General features: G+C 47.5%; 1 protein-coding gene across 5 annotated transcripts in view; it reads left to right on the forward strand.

Moving 5' to 3' along the window:
• The window catches only part of LOC119446843 (tyrosine-protein phosphatase non-receptor type 11-like), a 197206-nt gene that overhangs the window by 150482 nt on the left and 25618 nt on the right, over positions 1–21106 (forward strand). For all 5 annotated transcript variants that reach the window (XR_007466205.1, XR_007466204.1, XM_037711408.2 and 2 more), the window contains one exon: positions 7064–7251. Coding sequence is in view for 3 of the 5 variants with exons in the window: in XM_037711408.2 (XP_037567336.1) it covers positions 7064–7251 (188 nt within the window). In the remaining 2 variants the exon portion in view is untranslated. The remainder of the gene's footprint in view (positions 1–7063; positions 7252–21106) is intronic.

Below are 21106 nucleotides of genomic sequence, written 5' to 3' on the forward strand. Positions count from 1 at the left end.
TATGTTCATTAAATATAATGCCAAGTGTTTTTACACATTTTTCAATCAAAACATTGAACGGGCCAAGCATATGGGAATCACGTACCTTAACCAATGTTCCTAATGCACGAAACAACACACACTTTGTTTTCGATTCATTCAGTGTCAAGCAATTTGTCTTGCACCATTCGTTTGCACTAGAACAAAACGCATCTGCCTCGACAGTAACGTGCACTAGATCTTTTCCTGCAAAAACACTGAGCAATCATCTGCGTAGATAATAAATTTGCAAGTTTTATTTATTATATCATTGATATAAAAGAGGAAAAGGATAGGTCCCAAAATACTTCCTTGTGGCACCCCTGATACCATCTTTATCATGCACGATTTGTATCTGCCTATTTCAGTATATTGTGATCGACCCGTGAGGTATGAATGAATTAATTCCACCGCTACTCCTCTAAATCCATAGAGTTTCATTTTACCTAATAAAATGGTGATTTACACGGTCAAAAGCTTTACTGAAATCCAAGTATAGTCCGAGTGTCATCGATTTATTTTCCATGTTCCCTAAAATAATTTCTTTTTGCAGCAAAAGAGCACTCTGTGGAACGACATTTCCTAAACCCAAATTGATGACTTGTTATAAGGTTATGCTTGCTACAGAAACTGTCAATTCGTGCATTAATCACCTTTTCAAGCCCTTCCAAGTAAACGGGTAAAATTGAGACTGGACAATAGTTAGAAAAAGTGTTTTTATCCCCACCTTTATGGATTACTGATTACCTTAGCTACCTGCATGTTATTTTGAAAAATGCCAGTAGAAATTACGAGATTAAACATATGCGAAGTGACAGGTGCGATCTCATTTAACACATACTTAATGGGCTTAATTTGTAAGTCATCGGCATCTTGACTATGGCTGTTCTTAAGGCCTTCGAAAACCCTTATAACTTCTGCGATCGAAGTAGGCTGAAAGAAGAAAGAATGCGGAGTTCTAGGGTTACATGCAGCAGATACCGAAGTGTGCGCTGTGTTGCCTATGTGTGCAAAAAAGTCATTAAAGCGGTTCGCAAGTTCCTCTCCTTTAAATATGGTATTATCAGTGACAAGGTGATCAATACAGTTTGACATGGGCTTTCGGTTTAAGATTGTGTTTAATTTCTTCCAAAGAACATCACTGTGATGCAGGCAATCATTATCAAAAATATGTCTCTAGTATTCTTCCTTCAACTTCCTAATTGCCTTGCTAAGCTGATTTCTAAATGACTTAAATTCTATAAACTTCCTGTGGTCACGAGACTGAAGAAACACCTGAAACATTTTGTTTTTGATTTTAATCATTTTCAGCAGGTGTCGAGTAACCCAAGGTTTCCTTGATTTTTTACTATTACGAAAAGCTTTCATTGGCAAAGAGGCATAATAGCACTGTTTGAAAAGACCTAGGAATTTATCATAGGACGCATTTGCATCTGTAATCGCCAATACTTTGCTCCAGTCAACATGCCTGACGTTCTCGAGGAAATTTTGTAACATGAATGTTGAAATATTGCGATACTCTATTTCTGTAGCTTCTTGTTTCTCGATTGGCTGCAGTCTCTTCCATCATTAATACAATGGGCAAATGATCGCTCAAATCGGAGCTTAGAGCTTTGGAGATAATTTTTTCGGCATGAGAGTTGGTGATAAATATGTCTAGTAGAGATGTGCACAAAGTCGTAATTCGTGTTGGAGATGCTATTTCATTCCGAAAATCATGGCATTGTAAAATCGGTAGTAAATCTATAGCAGGTCCGGAGTCACTTAAGATATCAATATTGAAATCACCACCTAGTGTTAGCGTGTATCCATTTTCATTTGCATGTAAAAACAAATTGCTAAGGAAAATAAGAATTGCTGCAATACTGCCATTTGGTGGTCTATACACAACGTCAAACATGTTTTTACCTTTTCTAATGCACAAAATTTCATAGTCTAAAGTAGTTGTAGTAAAATCGTTCAATAATTGGAAACCTGGAAGATTTATCTGCAATGACACACCACCGCCACGTCTGTCCCGGCGATTTAAATAGAAATGGCTATAACCCGGGAGCACAAAATGCTCAGAATCCTCGCTCTACCATGTCTCGGTAAACATCAGCACATCAAAATGAGTACCACAGGAATCCAAGAGAAGCAGTAGTTCATCCCGTTTTGGCAATTCAGACCTTGCACCTAAGTGGAAAAGTTTTAACCATTTTCTTGCCTTCTTGATTCTTATGATATGCGCAAGTTCTTCTGGGGAAATGCTGTTATCAGCCATGACCCACTAGAGTGCTGACGTCTGCATACCTAGGCGTAAAAGCCTCACTCAAGTGTCTGTGCTAATAATCTTATCAATGTCGCTGTCACACTGAATCGACAGTACGGGAGACGTGTTGGTGCGGCGCGCGAAAATGGACCCAGTTTTTGTCCACACGTACTTCCATGTGCAAGCTCGCTTTCGCGAGATGCTTATTTATGAAGATGGGCGAGTCCTCTCACGCACCTTGCGCTTCTTGGGAAGATGAAGTCAAGCCCAAAGTTGTATTGGTTAGTCTTTTCTTTCGGGATTTTTCCAGCACCTGGTCACGCTTATCGCGTCTTTGAAACTGCACGATTAGGTTTGTTTGTTTGTCGTATTTTGTGGGTACTCTGTGGCACATATCAATGTCAGTATGAGATATGGGCACACCTATAGCATCGCCTATCTTTTTCAGGATGTCAGGAAGGCTTTCATGTGGTTTCTGCAGAACCCCTTTGATTTCCAAGTTTTTGTTTCGCGAGTATTGTTCTGCTTTTACAAGACTCATTTGACATTCAAACAGGCCCTGTTGAAGCAAGAGTCGTTGCCGAAGCGTTTAATTTTCTTTCTTCAAGGAGCTGTTTTCAGCAACTGTAGCTGCTGCCTGATGGTTGGCGTCTTCGAAGCTTTTGCTGATAAATTCCATGCTTTGTTTCATTTCTGCCAACTTGGCACGTACACTGCATTCCTCCGTATGCATGCTCCTATCGATTGCTTCCTTAAATGACTTCAATTCGAATTTAAGCTTGTCCTTGAGATCCTGAAAAAGCTTCACGAACTCTTTCGTCATACTGAATCAGAGGGGCAAATCCAGAAGCAAAACAACAATCATGCAGTCTTATTTTAGGCAGCAGTGACAGCTGAATAGCACGAATGGCACTCGCTTCCAGTCCTAGTATGGCTTGACTGCCGTGTTTGATGACAAAGAACTGGACTGTGGCGGAAGTATTTCCTACCATCACCTCCTGCGACGTTGCTTTGAAGTGTGTTGTGACGCCTTCGTTGTAGGCCCGTAATACTGAGGTGGCAGCAGTCAATGGTCCCGCTGCACGCATTTTCCGGTACGCCGAAAACGGCAGCAAGCTGGCCTGTGACCCGGTGTCTACCTTGAGGGAGACCATCTTGCCCTTGACCTAAGCTTCCACTATGTATTTGGCATTTCTGTTCCCAAAACCAACTTCTAGGATGTCGAAGTTATCGTCAAAGTCGTTTCTCGACGGCACACCGCAAAATGATTGGGAAAATGGCATATGTTACATTTCTTTCCGTATGCAGGACACTGCCTTGGTCTGTGCCGTCGGTCGCACTTTGTGCAGTGGTACTGCTTGTTGCCATCTTGGGCGTTTCTGCTTTTTGGTACAGTTGCGGGCCCCGCAGTAGCATCAATGTGGCTGTCTGTGGCCCTCCAGACCTCGTTTAGTTGCGCCACAGATTCGGCAACCTTGCAAAATTCTTCCGCCTTCACTAACATCAACTGTTGTTCCCGAAGCATTTTTTCGTGCAACTTTGAGCTATTCGTACCGAACACTCTTTGATCCCGGATCATTTGAATCATGCTGTTCCCCAAAGTTGCACTGCACAGCTTGCTTTCTTAGGTCTCGAAGAAATTTTTTGAACGGTTCCCCATTTGCCTGCTTCCTTGAGCGAAGCAGATATCGCTCATGCACTTCGTTGCTTACCTCAGAGCAGTAAGACGCGAACTTTTCAACGATTGTTGCGTAGTCTTCCTTGGATTCTTGTGCTTTAAACTTGAACCTGTTGAACACGTCAAGTGCTTCGTCACCAGCCACACTCAGAAGGAGCGGCGCTTTTGCACCTTCAGTGCGGGGTTGCTCCTTCGTTGTGGTCGCCACTATGAACAGGTCAAACTTCTGTTTGAAGCGCTTCCATTGCTCAGAGAGATTGCTTCTGACACCGTGTAACGTGCGCGACGTGTGTCTGGTAAGATCGAGGCAACTACACAATGGCAGGAACAAGAAGCAATCGAGGGTTTATTGGCACACTTTTATATAGGCAAACGCACGTGTGTTATCGGTGCTGCCCTGATAAGGCAGCGCAGACAGCGTATGCCCGATACACAGTCGAGCTTTAATTGTGCCACAACTGTGAGGAAGTCAAAATACAATGTATTCAGTGAAGCAAAATTTTATTCAGGTACAAAAAAGGCAGTGAGCTTTGGCAGTCTCAAGTTCTTGCCAGGCGCAAGCAACCCCTGCTCTAATTTGACCAAGCATTGCACGAGGCCGTGGTCGCCACCCATGCATTCAACCTTATTTTGCAGCCAGCATAGGTACTCCCGTGTCTGCACCACAGTTGGCACTTCACGTGGCCCTTCGTTTGCCGGCTCTTCATCCACATCAGGGCCTCCTACAATCTACATCCAATTATCCAGGGCCAATTATCTCTGCATCCGTCGCTCGGGCGACCACAGGGGCAGCAGCGTCAGCCAATGCAAATGTCTCAAAGTCGCCTTCTACCTCTTGGCCAGCAATTTTATGAACAGCCTCGTACAGATTGCTGCAAGCCCAGTCATCGTGAGGCTGGTCATAGTCAGGGTCGCTGACGACGGCACGGGAAACGCCAGCGTGCACAAAGCAGTTGGCGACCTTCGAAGGTGCGAGTTCTTTCCATGAAAAGGACAGCAAATGGATTGCATCAAGCAAATCAATGTTGTACCTCTTGCTGGCATCATACGCTGTGAGCATGCGCTGCAGAATAGTCTTGCGGTACAGCTTCCAGTTGGTCTGAGTGGTGATGGCGACTGTTGCAATGGCGGGCTTGGCATTGGCTTCACATGTAGCAGAAGAAAGACGATCGGAGTCATGGAGACTAAGAAGCACGAAGGGCACCCGTTGGTGGAAGATTGTGCTCGGGAGGGCAGGCTGAAAGACGGCAGCAAGGTGGTGAGCAGTTGACATGAAGGCGAGTGAGAAGAGTGACTAGCGTCCAAACGGCTTGCAGACTGGAAAGCGAATGAGGAGGGGCAAGGCAGTGGCCGCTTTTATAGGGGGAGTGCGGAGATCACAGAAGACTACAAGAGTATCGCGCTGGAAAGTGTCGCAAATGCCATGGCTCGAGTCTGAGGTAGTGTTTGTTTTGCTCAAACAACGATAAGCTGCTCATTGGGGGTACGCAGCATGATCGTGAAAACTGAACGGTTTTGCAGTGGCGGCTTTGCATGATCACTGGGATTTTTATTCCCAAAGTGTGCAGCCGTGAAGTTTGCAAAACGAGAGTTTTTCGGCGCACCGTTGTCGACAAAACTTTGCTTTTTCTACTATTCGAGTGTCGATGTTCGCGCACCGTCGTGTCTGCGCCATCAGCAAATGCCTAGGAACAAAATGCAATGATCCTACCACGCATTTAGACAGTTCGTCTAAAGTCGGATGGCGCGAATCGAGCATGACCGGCTCAAGAAAATCGCCGGGGAAACAGCAGCTTGCATTGACTCACCATATCGACAGCCTGACTCGTCGCTGGCGACGCTCGGATTTTTCGTATTTTCGGAAAATTATCGATCGATTTGCACAGTGTGGCCGTTGCTATATTGGACAAACGGGGAGATGCATAAACGATCGCCTGCACGAGCATGCTGCTTCACTAAACGGTAACCCGTACAGTCATCTGGCTGCCCACTGTAACATGTGTGGTTGAAGCCCAATCTTTGAAGAGTTCAAAATAATTAGAAGATATCGTGAACAGCGCACGCGGGAAATCTTCGAGACTTTTTGGCATATTCACTAGTGGCGACGCATGCGTCAGTTCTGCGTCCCTCACGCTGTCAGCCAAAGAACTGGATTATCTTCGTGGCTAACGCTTATCCTTCTTTTGATTTCTTTCTTTGTTTTGTGTAACCTTCAATGATGTATGCCGCTTCTGGAAATAAAGCATTTGGTTGTTAGTCAGCGCCCTGTCCTGTGTCATGCTGTTTCTGTACTTTCCTTGATAGCTGCTTTTAGAGATCTTTTTGATCTCTGAGCATTTTTGAAAATGTACTCCGAGCATTATGTGGGTACCTTGACAACGTCATGAGCTAGTAATGAGACGATAATTCCACAATAACACTTCAAACAACCAAAATAACCAACGTGTGTGTCACCTCTCCCACAGCGGCTGGTGGCCGCAAGCAGGAAAAGCATGCTGTGCGCAAAACGTGGGCCCGTGGGAGAGGGAGATCCGAGGAGAATTGAGGAGTGTCACAACTTTCCAAGATCAAGGAGCTTTAATTGCAGCGTTATCATTGGTGACGTCGTAACAACTAATGCAAGCATTGGATTTATTTTGGACAGAACTGAGGGGCAAGTAATGTCCACAGACGTGGTATTACGCTTTTATTGTCTTCTTGTGAATGTTATTCTGCCCACAAAGCATTGAAGGTTGCAGGTCAAACACATAATTTCATTTAATTCTAAATAATATTGTTTAATGAGTGTGTTGTTACGCTTTTATTTCCTCCGTGGAAACATGTTATTCGCTACACACATGGCTATTGTTTCTTTTTATACATACTGTCCCACCCTCCTCCCTGCGGTAATGCTTTCGCAGTGCTGCAGATTTTTCATATAAACCAAGTTTTAAAGATTAAATTCAACTAACCTTAATGCAAAATTGTACTTCTGTGTGAAATATCAGCATAGATCAGCCAGTAGTTTAGCAGGAAGAGTTATGTATACCTGACGAAGTTATTGATGCAACACTCAGTGCAACTTGCCATGTGCGATGGAAAGTAAGGCCCAAAACTAATGCCTTTGTGTACTGCAGAAGAGCATCATGCTGGGCCGGGAGTACACCAACATCAAGTATTCTGGGGAGCTGCCAGCAGCAGTTGAGAGCGCAACACATGGCCGGGGCACTCTTCCTGTTACCAGCAGTCCGGCCCCACTGGACAGCAGCTGCAAGAAGCCCGCTGTGCTTCCCCGCTCGTTTCTCACGGACAGTAGTGTCCCCAAGTGAGTGGTTTCTGCACTCATCTGTATGTCGCAGAACATTGTGGGGCATTTGAGGTATAGGTCAGGCCAAGCTCAAGTGCTCTAAGCTTCCGAGATGAGTACTTTTGAAAGTGAGAAAATGATGTAAACAAGGGATGAGATTGGCACCACTTCTGGGATGCACCAGATCCCATGACATCCCACTCATAAACGATAAATGGTAGTCAACAGCTAACAGTGGAAAGTTGCATTATGGTCAGTCTTGTGTATCCTTTTCCACAGGATAGCTCACTAGGGCCACTGCCCTACCAGAATACCAGAGTGTGTGCCCAGGCTGCAGAATTCATCAGCTTTTTTTTTTTCTGATCTCGAGGTCCATAAGTTTTTGCTGCTGACTGCTTATACAGTAGCATGAGCAGATAAGGATGAAAGCAATGATGAGACAAAACTGTCCTGCAATTGTGTTACTAGTGGAATGTGTTGTGTTGGCACTGTGTGTATGTCACGCGGTGATTATTACTTGTGTTTGCAAACTACTACACCAATTTATACTCAGAACAGCTGAAAAGAAGAATTAATATATTTTCCGGTGTATAAGTCGCGTCTTTATTTTTTTAAATGATTTTTTCGTTGCTGTGTCTTATACGCCGGTGCAACATGTACTATTTTTTTCCCAGGAAAACTGTCATTAAAATCGGAGTGGAGGCTATGGCCATGCGAAGCACGCTGGGTTGACTTAATTGCTACAGGTTCTGTGCGCGCTATCGAGGTACCGGATTCTTATCGTGATCGAGTTCCCAAGCTCTCTGCAAGGACGGAGGAGCAATGCAAGCGGTGGCGGGCTGATCGCGAATCAACTGACTCTGAAGTCGTCGCATCTGCAGATCGCTTTCGAGATATGGCACACACCGATGTGCAAACTACGCAGTTGCTACCAGAGTACAAGCCACCCCTTCTCCTTCCTGCGCTGCCTTCCCGCTTTCCTCCCTTGTGAGGGATCCGGCTCACCATCGCACACTTTCACTCGCACATAAAGCATACAGCGCGCGGAGGCAATGTAATTGTCCTTGGACTTTGTTCGGAACATCACGGCAACCACTACCGCAGAAATGCGCCTGGAGTGTCCATATTCTTGCTACCGCAATTATGTAGGAATGACACCCATACACTTGCACGTGACCTGCGTTCACAGAGTGAAACGTCACTAATATTTTTAAAATCGCATACTGAACGAACAGGTGCGTCTTATACACTGGGGTGACTTGTATACGTTTTTTTGTCGGAAAAACTGCCGTTTTGAGGCGGGTGCGACTCATAGCCCTGAACATACGGTATGCAGACCCCATGTACTGTGGGAATCAATGTAAGCGAAGCTTTCTGTGCTGTTTGCGTTGACTGATGTTATTTGGCAGTGATGTTGACAGCATACAACAGTCATGAGTTGATGTTAAATGTTCCTTCGTGTGCACCACTTGTGCTTGTATACGTAGTGAACAGAACACGTAGCAAAACGTGTTTTCTCGAGGCGTTGTTGTGTGCCATTGTTTGTAGCCTGTGAGGAGGTTAGCACTGTTATTGCAGCACACAGCGCATCGCATCGTCACTGTAGTGTTGATTTGCTGGGCGGCTGCTTGCGTATGGTCGTCCTGACGTTGTGGTGCTTTAAATACGGTGGCTCTTGGCCTGCTGGAAGCGCTGGCACTCCTCGATCATGGCATCGACGGTAGCACAGTTTCTGGACATGAGGAGACAGAACGCGTAGTCCGCTATCCACTTCAGGATGTGGCCAACCTTGTCAGACTCTGGCATGTCACTGTCAGCTTTATGGCACAGCGCCAGCACTTCCTGTATGTACGACAGGTATGACACCATAGGCGTTTGGGCCCGAGTTGACAGCTGTTGCTTCGCCACGATTTTTCGACTGGAGGCCTTAGCGAACAGGTCACGGAGCTTTTGTTAAAATGTATCCCAGCTGCCAAGGTCGGCCTCATGATTGTCATACCAAAACTTCGTCGTTCCACTAAGATAAAATACCACATTGGCCAGCATGACTGTCAGGTCCCTGTGATTGTGATCGCTCACCCATTCCTCAACGTCGATGCCTCGGTCCTGTTGAATTTTTCAGGGTCTCGAAGGTGGGCTAACACAATTGTGGTCCTCGGCACAGAAGCAGATTCCGGTTGGTGTGCCATGGTGGTTGCACCGCAGCACCGACTGCTGCAGAGCTCTGTTGTCTGGCGAGAATACCCCGCACCTCCACCAATGTGTGACGGTGCGTCAGATATATGAAAATAGAAGCACGGTATATAAACAGACTATTTATAGAGATGTTCACGATGGCTGAACACGCTCAACGTCCCGGTGATTGGCGTCGTCTTCATTAATCAAAGGAGGTGGCTCATAACAATACGATCTCATTACGTACGATTTCCCGGTAACAATGTCTGTGATCGAGAACACAAAAAGTGACCCAATACAGTTGTGCTTCTTTTTTACCGGTTCATACATTCCCAGTAAACACAATCTTTCAGCACCAAGATTCAGTACGTTGCCAAACTGCAATCGTATTGTCACGCGCTAAGGCAAGCGCAAGCAACAGTATGAGCAGCCAGACACGAAGAATGCCAGACACGAAGGAACAGTTCTCCAGCTGGCGTGGGATCTTTGACTTCGTCGTCTTCTCCGTTCTTGCTGGGCACCCAATGATGATTGTTTGTGGGCTCAAAACACCAGGTCGCATTATTCCCCCTCCCAATGAAGCATCGACTCGATGCTAAACACAAGACGTACACGGAAAGTACACAAATTATGTAAGACACACACACAAAAAAAATGTAAACGTGCTAGCCCACATACGGTCAAGCACACGAGGCAAAAAAATGCGTTCTGTGGTCGGGGAAAAGGAAATCGCTTCGCAGTTCTTCGGAGGACGACGCGACTACAGCAAAAAGAAAAGTTTGTTCACCAGTACACTATATGAACATCACCGTGTAAAATACGGCTTGAGGCGGACGACATGTACAATCTCTGCACGTGGTAATCGGCGCTTAGACGATGGCAGGTCTCCGTCGTCAGGAATCACTTCATAGTTCACGTCGCTGACACGCCTTAGCACTGTGTACGGTTCGAAGTACTTGCTCAGGAGTTTCTCGCTGAGGCCTCGCCGTCTAATGGGGGTCCAAACCCAAACTTTGTCACCGGGCTCATAGGTAACTTGTCGATGGTGGAGATTGTACCTTATTGCATCTGTACACTGCTGCTGTCTTATGTGCACACGGGCCAGTTGACGTGCTTCCTCGGCGCGCTGAATGTACTCCTCGACGTCAAGAGCTAACTGGTCGAGCTGATCGACGTCGTCATACGGAATCATGGCGTCGAGCATAGTTTGAACATCTCGACCATAAACGAGGCGAAACGGCGTGAATCGTGTAGTTCCCTACGTGGCAGTGTTGTACGCAAAGGTTACTTACGGCAGAATTTCGTCCCATGTTTTGTGCTACACATCCACGTACATAGATATCATGTCTGCCAGTGTTTTGTTTAGTCTTTCGGTCAAGCCGTTAGTCTGAGGGTGGTATGCAGTGGCCTTTCGACGACTCGTGTAACTCAACTTGAAGATGTCGTCCAGGAGCTTCGCCGTAAATGCCGTCCCTCGGTCAGTGATGATGAATGACGGTGCGCCATGCTGAAGCACAATGTGATGCATAAAGAACTGGGCAACCTCAGATGCTGTCCCGCGTGGTAGTGCCTTCGTCTCAGCGTAACGCGTCAAGTAATCGATTGCGACAATGATCCACTTATTGCCGGAGAAAAACAAGGGAAATGGTCCAAGAAGGTCCATTCCAACTTGATCAAATGGCGTACGCGGAGGGTCGATAGGTTGGAGAAGGCCTGCAGGCTTGAAGGGGGGTGACTTGCGCCGCTGGCATTCACGACATCCTTTGACGTAGCGTTTGACGCAAGCAGTCAGTCTAGGCCAGTAGTACAGTTGTCGTACCCTGTCCAGAGTCCTTGAGTAGCCCAAGTGACCAGATGTCGGCTCGTCGTGCAGGGTAATAGAATGTCGTCGCTAAGGGCTTGAGGCACTACTAGAAGATGTGGTTTGTCGCCAGCACCTGTGTTTCTTTTGTATAAGATGCCCTCTCGTAGGCAAAATGACGACAACCGTCGCGAAATAGAGCGAGGAATGGATGCGATGCCGCCTTCTAAGTGATCGATGATGGGCCTTAACTCGTCCGATCGCTGTTTAGCGAGCAGATCCGGCCCGCTGAGGGCTCCCAGAAAGGCGCTGTCATCTTCCTCGTCAGGATTCTGGGATCCAACAGGTGCTCGTGATAGCGTGTCAGCATCTTCATGTTTTCTGCCTGACTTGTATACGATGGTGATGTTAAATTCCTGGAGTCGCAGACTCCAACGTGCTAATCGTCCAGAAGGGTCTCGGAGGTTGGCCAACCAGCACAAAGCGTGATGATCGGTCACAACTTTAAATGGCTGCCCGTAGAGATACGGCCTAAACTTTGTAGTAGCCCAAATGACCGCGAGGCACTCCTTCTCTGTGGTGGAATAATTGTACTCGGCGCGTGACAGAGTGCGGCTCGCATAGGCTATAACTCGTTCAGTCCCGTCTTGCCTTTGCACCAGGATAGCTCCGAGACCGATATTGCTGGCGTCAGTGCGTACTTCTGTGTCAGCGTCCTCATCGAAATGACCGAGCACGGGAGGAGAAGACAATCGACGTTGTAGCTCGGCTAAGGCGGTCTGTTGTTCATCAGTCCATAGGAATGGCGCGTCGTCACGCGTAAGGCAGAATAGCGGCTCTGTAATCTTCGAAAAATTTTCAATGAAGCGTCGATAATATGCGCACAAGCCCAAAAATCGTCTGACACTTTTCTTGTCTGTTGGAGCTGGAAAAGCAGCTACGGCAGCAGTCTTCTCGGGATCGGGCCGAACACCTGCCGCGCTCACGACGTGACCGAGAAACTTCAGTTCCTCGTAACCAAAATGGCATTTCTCTGGCTTGAGGGTAAAGTCAGCCGATCGAATGGCTTCGAGTACATTCCGAAGGCGTTGAAGGTGCTCGTCAAAAGTTTCCGAAAAGACAACGACATCATTGAGATAGACGAGGCAGCTTTTCCATTTGAGGTCAGCGAGAACGGTATCCATCATTCGCTGGAATGTGGCTGGAGCAGAACAGAGGCCGAAAGGGAGTACTCTAAATTCGTAAAGGCCGTCCGGAGTCACAAAGGCAGTTTTCTCGCGGTCCCGCTCATCTACTTCAATTTGCCAGTAGCCACTTTTCCGATCGATAGAGGAGAAATACTCCGCGCGCCTCTGCCTGTCCAGAGAATCGTCGACACGAGGCAAAGGGTACACGTCTTTCTTTGTGACGTTGTTTAGCTTCCGGTAGTCAACACAAAACCGAAGCGTGCCATCTTTCTTTTTAACGAGCACGACTGGCGATGACCAGGGGCTGCATGAAGGCTGTATTACGCCGTCTTAAAGCATTTCCTTCACCTGCGTTTGAATGGCATGTCGTTCGGTCGGGGAAACACGATAAGGCTGTTGCCGTATGGGGTGCGCGTCGTCATAGGTGATGATACGGTGTTTCGTAATCGCCGTTTGATGTATCTTCGACGACTGTGCAAAGCAAGAGTGAAACTCGAGCAACAGCTCGCGCAGGGGTTGTTTGTTGTCTTCAGGAAGCGTTGGGCTAATGTCGACGTTGCGTAGAGGTGCTTCAGCAGTGCCCATTGCCTCGGAAACAAAACATTGAGTGACATCGGCGATGGGTCGGCGTAGGCGATGGCAGTACCGGGGAAAAGGTGGCGGTGTTCGTAGCTGAAGTTCGTGACCGTGTAAGAGTCTGTCACATGCCACTTGAACCACGACACTTGCACGCGGTGGTAACGTGACAGCGTCGTGGGTAGGCGCTCGAGGGTGGAAGGTGTTGGTCGTCGCTGCGGCGCTCTTTGTCGAAAAAGTGACGAGGCATTTTCGAATGTCGATGATAGCTCCATGCTCCCTAAGAAAGGCCATGCCGATGATTAGGTCTCGAGAACACTGAGGGAGAATGCTCAAGCTGGCAACAAACGTGGACCCGCGAATCTCTATTCGTGCCGTGCACATGCCGAGTGGTGTGACGATGTGCCCGCCAGCTGTACGAACTGGCGTTCGATTCCAAGGCGTCGTCACTTTCTTTAGTAGGGTGGCCAGTATTTCGCTGATTATTGAATAATCTGCTCCAGTGTCCACTAAAGCAGTCAATTCACGACCGTCGAGAAATACAGGAATGTCCAAGGAAATTTTTCTTCCGTAATCAGCAGGTACTGTCGTGGTCGATGTATCGTCGGTTCGCGTACGCGTCAGCAGGGGTCCTTGAGCAGGTCCAGACTGAGCGGCCTCGCCCCCGAAGGCCGCTGTGGTTAGTTTTCCCGGCGTGGGCTGGGTGACCGACCCTGCACCACGCTCGAATACGTACGGCGAGTCGGAGAAAATCGCCGCGGCGAAGGGGATCGTGACTGGTGTCGAGCTGATGAGGATCCGCGCTGCTGGGCAACGTATTCTTCAATTGCAGGAGGACGCTGGCCGAACCTAGGTCACTGCGAGTTTGCTGGGAATCCGCGTAGTCCGAGCTCTCGATATGAGCACTGTCGGTAGACATGCCCAGCTTCGCCACAGTGAAAGCAAAGGGGACGACGATCAGGCGCCCGCCACACGTCTGATTTTCTTGGGGCCTGTCGCTTGTCATGGTAATACGATGCCGCCTGGTCGGGCTGTAGTATGGCAGGGACCGCGGTGCGAAACGGGGATTAAGGTGGGGCGGGTTGCCGCAAAGCTTGCGAATACGACATACGGGGGCTGTCAGGTCTTTGCGGTTGAGATTCTGTGTTGAAGGGTGGTTCTCTTAGCGCATGCTGGACTTCGTCACGGACAACGCTGGACAAAGAGCTGAGCGTCGGCCGTGAAGGTATCGACAGCTTCTGGAGTTCTTCGCGGATTACAGAACGGATGAGCTCTCGAAAGAAATCGCCTTGGCCCCCGAGAGCTCCGAAGAAGTCCGTAGGTGAGGCAGCGTTCACTTGGCATTCGTGTGATGGTGCCCGCTGCCGAAGAGTCTGTTCCATGGTGACGGCCTCAGAAAGAAATTCTGACACAGTCTTGGGAGGACTGCGCACGAGACCGCCGAACAGCTGCTCTTTCACTCCGCGCATCAGGTACCGCACCTTCTTTTCTTCCCACATGCTGGGGTCGGCTCGTCGAAAGAGACGCGTCGTGTCCTCGACATACATTGCGACACCTTCGTTCGGCATTTGTATACGGGACTGGAGATCACGCTCAGCTCGTTCTCGGCGATCAGGGCTCGCATACGTCTCAAAAAGACGGCGTTTGAATTCTTCCCATGAAGTTAGGGTATCTGCACGGTTCTCATACCAAACACGTGCGCCATCGTTGAGGCTGAAATATACGTTTTTCAGTTTGTCTGCATCGTGCCACTTGTTGAACGAGGCAACATGTTCATAGTGCACCAGCCAATCTTCAACATCCTCATGCATGGCACCGTGGAAGGGATTCGGCGTTCGCGGATGGATTAGCGTACAATGAATCGGCTTACTGCCTTCCATACTGGTCGGAGCTGCCATTGTCTCTGGGAGGAGTCCAAACTCAGGGGCTTGTCCACGGATCCTTCTGCTGGCGCGGTGTACAGGCGTAACCACCGGTACGGGACTGGAGCTCCTGCTGCTCGGAGGGGTTTGGTGCATAGATTAGATTACCCAGCACCTCCACCAGTTTGTCACGTGCTAAGGCAAGCGCAAGCAACAGTATGACCAGCCAGACACGAAGAATGCCAGACACGAAGGAACGGTTGACTCCAGCTGGCGCGGGATCTTTGACTTCGTCGTCTTCTCCGTTCTTGCTGGGCACCCAATGATGATTGTTTGCGGGCTCAAAACACCAGGTGGCATTAGTATGATACGTTTTCCATCCGCTAGATCTCTTGTGAACACGAAAAGGTACAAGATGCACGCGCGATCGAGGACAGTAGCCGTGCACTGCAGCAGCTTCCCCGCTATACTCGCTTGCCCGTCTTACGTGATAATGCCACCGTGCACTCAGTTTGCTATTGTGGTAGCAATAAAAATCTCCTCATCGGTCGCCGACAACCCTGTTGTGGTAAGCATCTTCACCTATCTGTTTCACAGTGCATGAGGCGTAGTGCCATTGGAAGCGTGCTGCCCGCCTTTAACAGGTGATAACCCAAACGCTTCTTCTTTCCCTGCTGCAGGCAGCGTAAAGTGAGTGTCATGTTTTGCTCTGGCAGCATCAGCCTGCATCCCTCACAAGCTGGATTTTGTTTCGGTTTCCCGTCGCCGTGTTAAAACACTACTCAATAGGAAGGCGGCAATGTGTGTCTCGGGACGCTTCGCCACCACTAGCCCGACGTGTCAGCGTTTGTACCGCAACTATTCGCACAAAGTGTAAAAACTTTCTGCCAAAATAGAAGCTGCTTACCGAGGCCCAAATAAAAGCTCCAGACCCAGGCCGAATTCGAGGATTGCAAACGTAAGCTTGCGCTGCTAAAATGACAATGCGTGTCTCTGGCCCCACCTGCTCAGCCTTCGTCTGCGCCTCGTGCTACAACAATTTGCGCAACGTGTCGCATTATGTAGATGTAAACTACGGTTGAGTCTGTCAAATTTTTAGTGACATTTTCCCAGTTGGTGTATTATTTCTCACATTTTTTTCCAAATTATATGAACGAGGTTCTACTGTAATTGCTGTTGCAATAAAATCCCTCTCTGATTGGGCTGTGGATGGCCTACTAACACATGTGCCTTGCCCCTATGTACATTGTTCGCGTGTTTCCACTCGTTAAATGTGAGGAGACTTATCCTGTGTAATTGTGGAAGCAGTACAAATGGATAGCCATTGCAACAAATTTACAGTCAGGAAACTAGGGATAGTGGAGGTTGCTACGGAGTTTCAACTGGGGTGTTGTGATTGCAACAAGATACAGTCAACGTCCGATTTCTTGGCCTCCCTAGGGGTTGCGAAAACCTCCACAATATTGTACAGTCCGAAAAAAATCAAAAAGTGCCCTTTGCTGCCCCTAAAGGCCACAGGCACGTCCAAAATATCTCGGAAGGCTATTAGGTGTAACGGTGCTCGTAGCATTGTCGTATTGTGTAGTAGTGCCACGGTGGCTATAGCTGCCAGCGGATTGGCGTACAAGAGCGGTGGTTTGGCACTGCGAAATAATGAAAAAGACAGTGGTAGTGGCTTAAATAATGCCATTTCGAGCCTGCAGTGATAGCAAAATGTCTGAAAGATCGAATGGCGAAGAGTTTCAGCGTCCGAAATTTGAGACATCCTTATACATTGGCTCTATGGGATTTGTGCCGGCGCCACGAAAGTGTCTGAATTATTTCGCATGTCCGAAAAATTGGTCGTTCACTGTATGTTAGCTGGGTCGTGGTATTGTTGCCGCTGAGTGTGTCTGCTGACGCGCCCGTAAGGTATCGTGATTGCATGGAGATTGCAGCAGGTTACACAAAAAAGCATTGCTGACATGAGCGAAGGTTCCCTTGCCTCCCCCTTTGCTGCCGTCTTGCCAATTGTACAACCTTTTCCAGTGGGTATGTGCAACAGGGCATGCAGCACTGGGTAATGTGCCCACAAAGGGTGTGGACCATGGGATCAGAGCACGCATTGAGCTACAACTAAGTGAAGTGAAAACATCTCAGTCAACATCAAATCAAGCCTGGCTTGTTACCGATTCCCATATGTGCATGGGGCCCGCCAATTATTATTTATTTATTTTTTCACAATGCAGCGATTCAAGAACTTATCAACTGATGATTCAAAGGCCTTGGTGATTACGAGGTGTCTTCTAAGGAAAATAACAGTGATGAAGGGGCTATGTTGCATGATGAATGCTAGTTATTCTAAACAAATAAATAATTAGCATACATAACTATTTTTATTTTAATTTCCAGATTTATATATTGCTTTATGTTTATCAGCATATCGCCAATAAGTAGCATTTGAATTTATAGCCTACTAATATGTTACTTGAATTTGTTACACTGTAGAAAAATGCCCAGCACCCTTAGGGACAAAGGAAGGCGAGAAAGACGGGACAAGTGCTACTAACAACTTTGAACGTTTATTGAAAAATTTCGCTGCAGCAGGATAATGCGCCCAAGACGCTCCGAAACCAGCAGCAAAAGGAGTAGGCGCAAAAAACAGGGCCATACGACAAAGATTGCATGCAGCGCGTGCACAATCTCATCATGAAACATGATAATTGGGAAGCATGTGTACACTGTCCAATAAGCACACATGCACAAGAAGCATAACAAACAAAACAGATGTGAATGAACCAGCTTAGCTGTGCTTACCTATGAATTGTGCGTCTGTCTAAAAGTGCCACCAAATCCACGCTAGCGCACATATTGGGTTCAGAACTTTCTGTTCCAAAAGCCCACATTTTAATATTGTTTTCACACAGTGTTACTGCTTTCCAGACCGCTTTCTATTAACACTGCTTTCCCAAGCAGTGGTAATAGATTGGTGTCAACAGATAGCAGTGTCATTAAAAGCATTGAATGCACTAATACAGTTAAACCTGCTTATAATGAACCTCCATATAACGAATTCCTGGGTATAACAAAAGTTTTTCTATTCCCCGCCATTACTCCATAAAAGCACATGTATTTGATACCTCTACGTAATGAAGTGGCACCAGGAGACCCCCTCGAAATAACGAATTTTCTCCACTGACAACCTAGAGATTTCGCCCCAAATTTTGTCATTTTTGCGCGAGCAGCAACCGGAAGCACCTTCTCCGCTATGAAGGAATGCGAAGCGGCGGTGTCGCGCTTGGCTCGCTCGAATTCACGGCGACTGCGAGGCGAAAGTGAGCGCACATGTACGTGCGTGCGAATGTGCGCGAGGCAGCCCTGCATCCCTTGACCCGGCGATCTTGCCGCCGCGGGCGTGACCTCTCCCCCTCCCTTTATTCAAACTTGGTCCCCCGCTTGCTGCAGCTGGCCTAGCCCGCCAAGCCGGCTCTCTTCTTTTCCTGTTGATGTTGCCGAAGAAAAAAAAAAACCTTTTTTTTTAAACGCACTGGCAGCGCCGCTCTTTGGTGACTGTGCAAGTCTCTGCGTTTCACTTCACTAACTTGACACTAAGTGACACTACAGGGCCGTTTATAATCCGACGTAACGCGAGCACACGCACGCTAAGTCACATCTATAGTCAAGCGCACCGGCGCAGCCAACGTAACCGGCGGCTTCTGACACGCCCGGCGCTGAAATGGCTCCTGACCCATTCGCGCATTGGTCGCGCCGACTGCGCCGACCCACAATGCCATTTCGCGTGAACAAATAAAGGCGCCCACGCCGCTTAGCCGACGGTTGCAGACAGCCATTCGAAGCGGCGCTCGGGCTTGGGATCCTTGTGCGCTTGCTCTGAAGATAACAGCCGACGGCGCGCGCGTCGGAGTATAGAGAAGATGGCGTTTCAGCTGGCACAGCGCAACCAGCCTAGCGTGATTGGCCATAAACAACGCTGGCCCGCGCGCCAATAACGTCGGACTATAAACGGGCTTTGTAAGCGGTAAAATACGCCATTGGTAAGCGGTAAAAATCGAGTAAATACGGTAAGCGTTTCTTTTTCAAATGTTTGTGCCGAACCTGCATATAACGAAATCCGCTTTATATAACGAAGTTTTTCGGGAATTTGTCAATTTCGTTATACGTATCCAGGTTTAACTGGAGTATGTACTGTATTGATATGCTTTTACTTTGTGATGACCCTATTTCATATTTTACACAAAATCTGTGTGCATATTTCAGTTTTATTTCATTCAGGCAAATCATACGCACTTTCAGCCTGTTTGAGAATTCACAAGAAACTGCTCGGAAACAGAGAGGGCCTTTGCACTCCTGAGATTAAACCCGCTTTTCTAAAGAGAGTGCATCTTGACCTTGGTCGGCAACATGTACAGTAAAACCTCGTTAACTCGACCTTCATTAATTCGGAAAATTGGATAATTTGGACTCATTCTCTGGTCCCGGCAGGTGTATGCATTATTTAATGGCATCAAACTCTCGTTAATTCTGACGTATTTGGCTGCACACTGGTTAATTCGGATAACTCGCAGGGGTGCGGTAAGCGCAGAGTGCTGCAAATGTGCGATGCAAGAGCAAATGTGGCGCTAACGTCCAACCAAAACGAAGGGACCAAGTCCGCGTTGCCGTAGTCATCAGTGGAAATCATACAGGAACAACAAGAATGCCAGAACGCTTCGGGGCTGTTTACGTTTATAGCCTTTATTCTTGCATTTACCACCGTGCATGGCACCGCAAGCCTACACAACTGCAATAGTTGGCACCTATGATTGTGTCGATAGCAATCACTGTTTATCTGTAGCAGTAGTTTCATTTTAACTTGGTGTGCGCATTGGCCACGTGCCTTAAGAACAGTGTGGTCGCCATCCACAATCGCGTCGATGGCACCAACGATTTTGACCGCAGCAGTTGTGAAGAGTAATTTTGTTTTACATAGAATGCAATGCAATGGAAGCTGTCGAGGATGAAGAGCGATTCTACCACAGCCCACACAGTGGCACTAAACTCACCGGCTAAATCACAATGGACGTACAATCTGTTGCCGACCAGCTCACTGGCAAAAAAACAAAAAAATTATTAGGATGTGCGTGCAGTGCGAAAAGCAAGTCTGCTCAGATGAAGACACGGGTCTTGCGCTGCAGCCACACTGTGAAGTACGTTGCGAGGTCCATCGTGGCTGCAAGCACTAACCAGTTGTAAGATGACGAGAATTGCAGCTTCTGTACTGATACTGTGCGAAATGGATGCAAGGGTTGTGGATTTACCCAGTAAATAAAGGCGGATTGGTGTAGTAAGCATTTATTTTTTTAATACCCTGGATAATTCGACATTTGGTTTGTTGGGATATTTTCCTCGGTCCCGTGAAATCTGAATTGTAGTGAGCTGTGTTTATTTGACGAGAAGCTGCCTTCCAAGTCGCCCAGCTCTGTGCGCACACTACCACTTTTGCCTCATCATTCTTTCCACGCTCAGCCTTGGACTGGAATGGCCTTCCACACGACATTGCTGCAATCACCTGTGCATCCACATTTTTTAACTGTATAACTACCATATTTAACTGCGAACAAACGTGTACTTAAACATCCTTTCCTTGTGTATTTATTTACTTTATACTTGTTACCCACCCCTTATGTAATACCCACAATCCTGGGGGCCTTTAAGGTAGTAAAGGGAAGCAAAGTGAAGATTTGTGCTAGCAGACTGGATTCATCTTTTGTGTCCAACTGGAAGATGATACCCTGGAATGAGTATGCTAGATGGGTGACAAAGGGGCTATGAAAGACAAAGTCAGCCGCCTAGACAGAATAAGAATGTTAATGTGCATGGCGATTGAAAGCCTTGTTCTCAAATAACTCGCATGCCCAGTATTCTGTAGCATAAACGCTCGCGTAATTTGTGGCCATGTAGCATATGTTAATTAAGCCTTGCGATTGTGGGGCACTGCACTTGGCAAAGATAAAACGCGAAAGCACAACAAGTGTCCAGCTGAAGCTCAGTTATGGAGTACACAAGGACCTGGCATGAAGCACAACAGGAAATAATTTTGTATTGGGGGTGAGCTCCACCACTGGAAAAGCTGGCGCCACTGTTGGCGTGGTATGAGGAATCACGGGGACACAGCGGCCACGTCGTCTGAAGCACCAAAGTGAGCTGAAAGTTGTGCTACGGTTCTGATTAAGGGGGATGTTTTCCCGCTTCGGGTGTCTGCTTGATAACACTTGAAAGCACTGTAATAGGTA

This window comes from Dermacentor silvarum, chromosome 3 (genome assembly GCF_013339745.2).
Source record: "Dermacentor silvarum isolate Dsil-2018 chromosome 3, BIME_Dsil_1.4, whole genome shotgun sequence".
NCBI lineage: Eukaryota > Metazoa > Arthropoda > Arachnida > Ixodida > Ixodidae > Dermacentor > Dermacentor silvarum.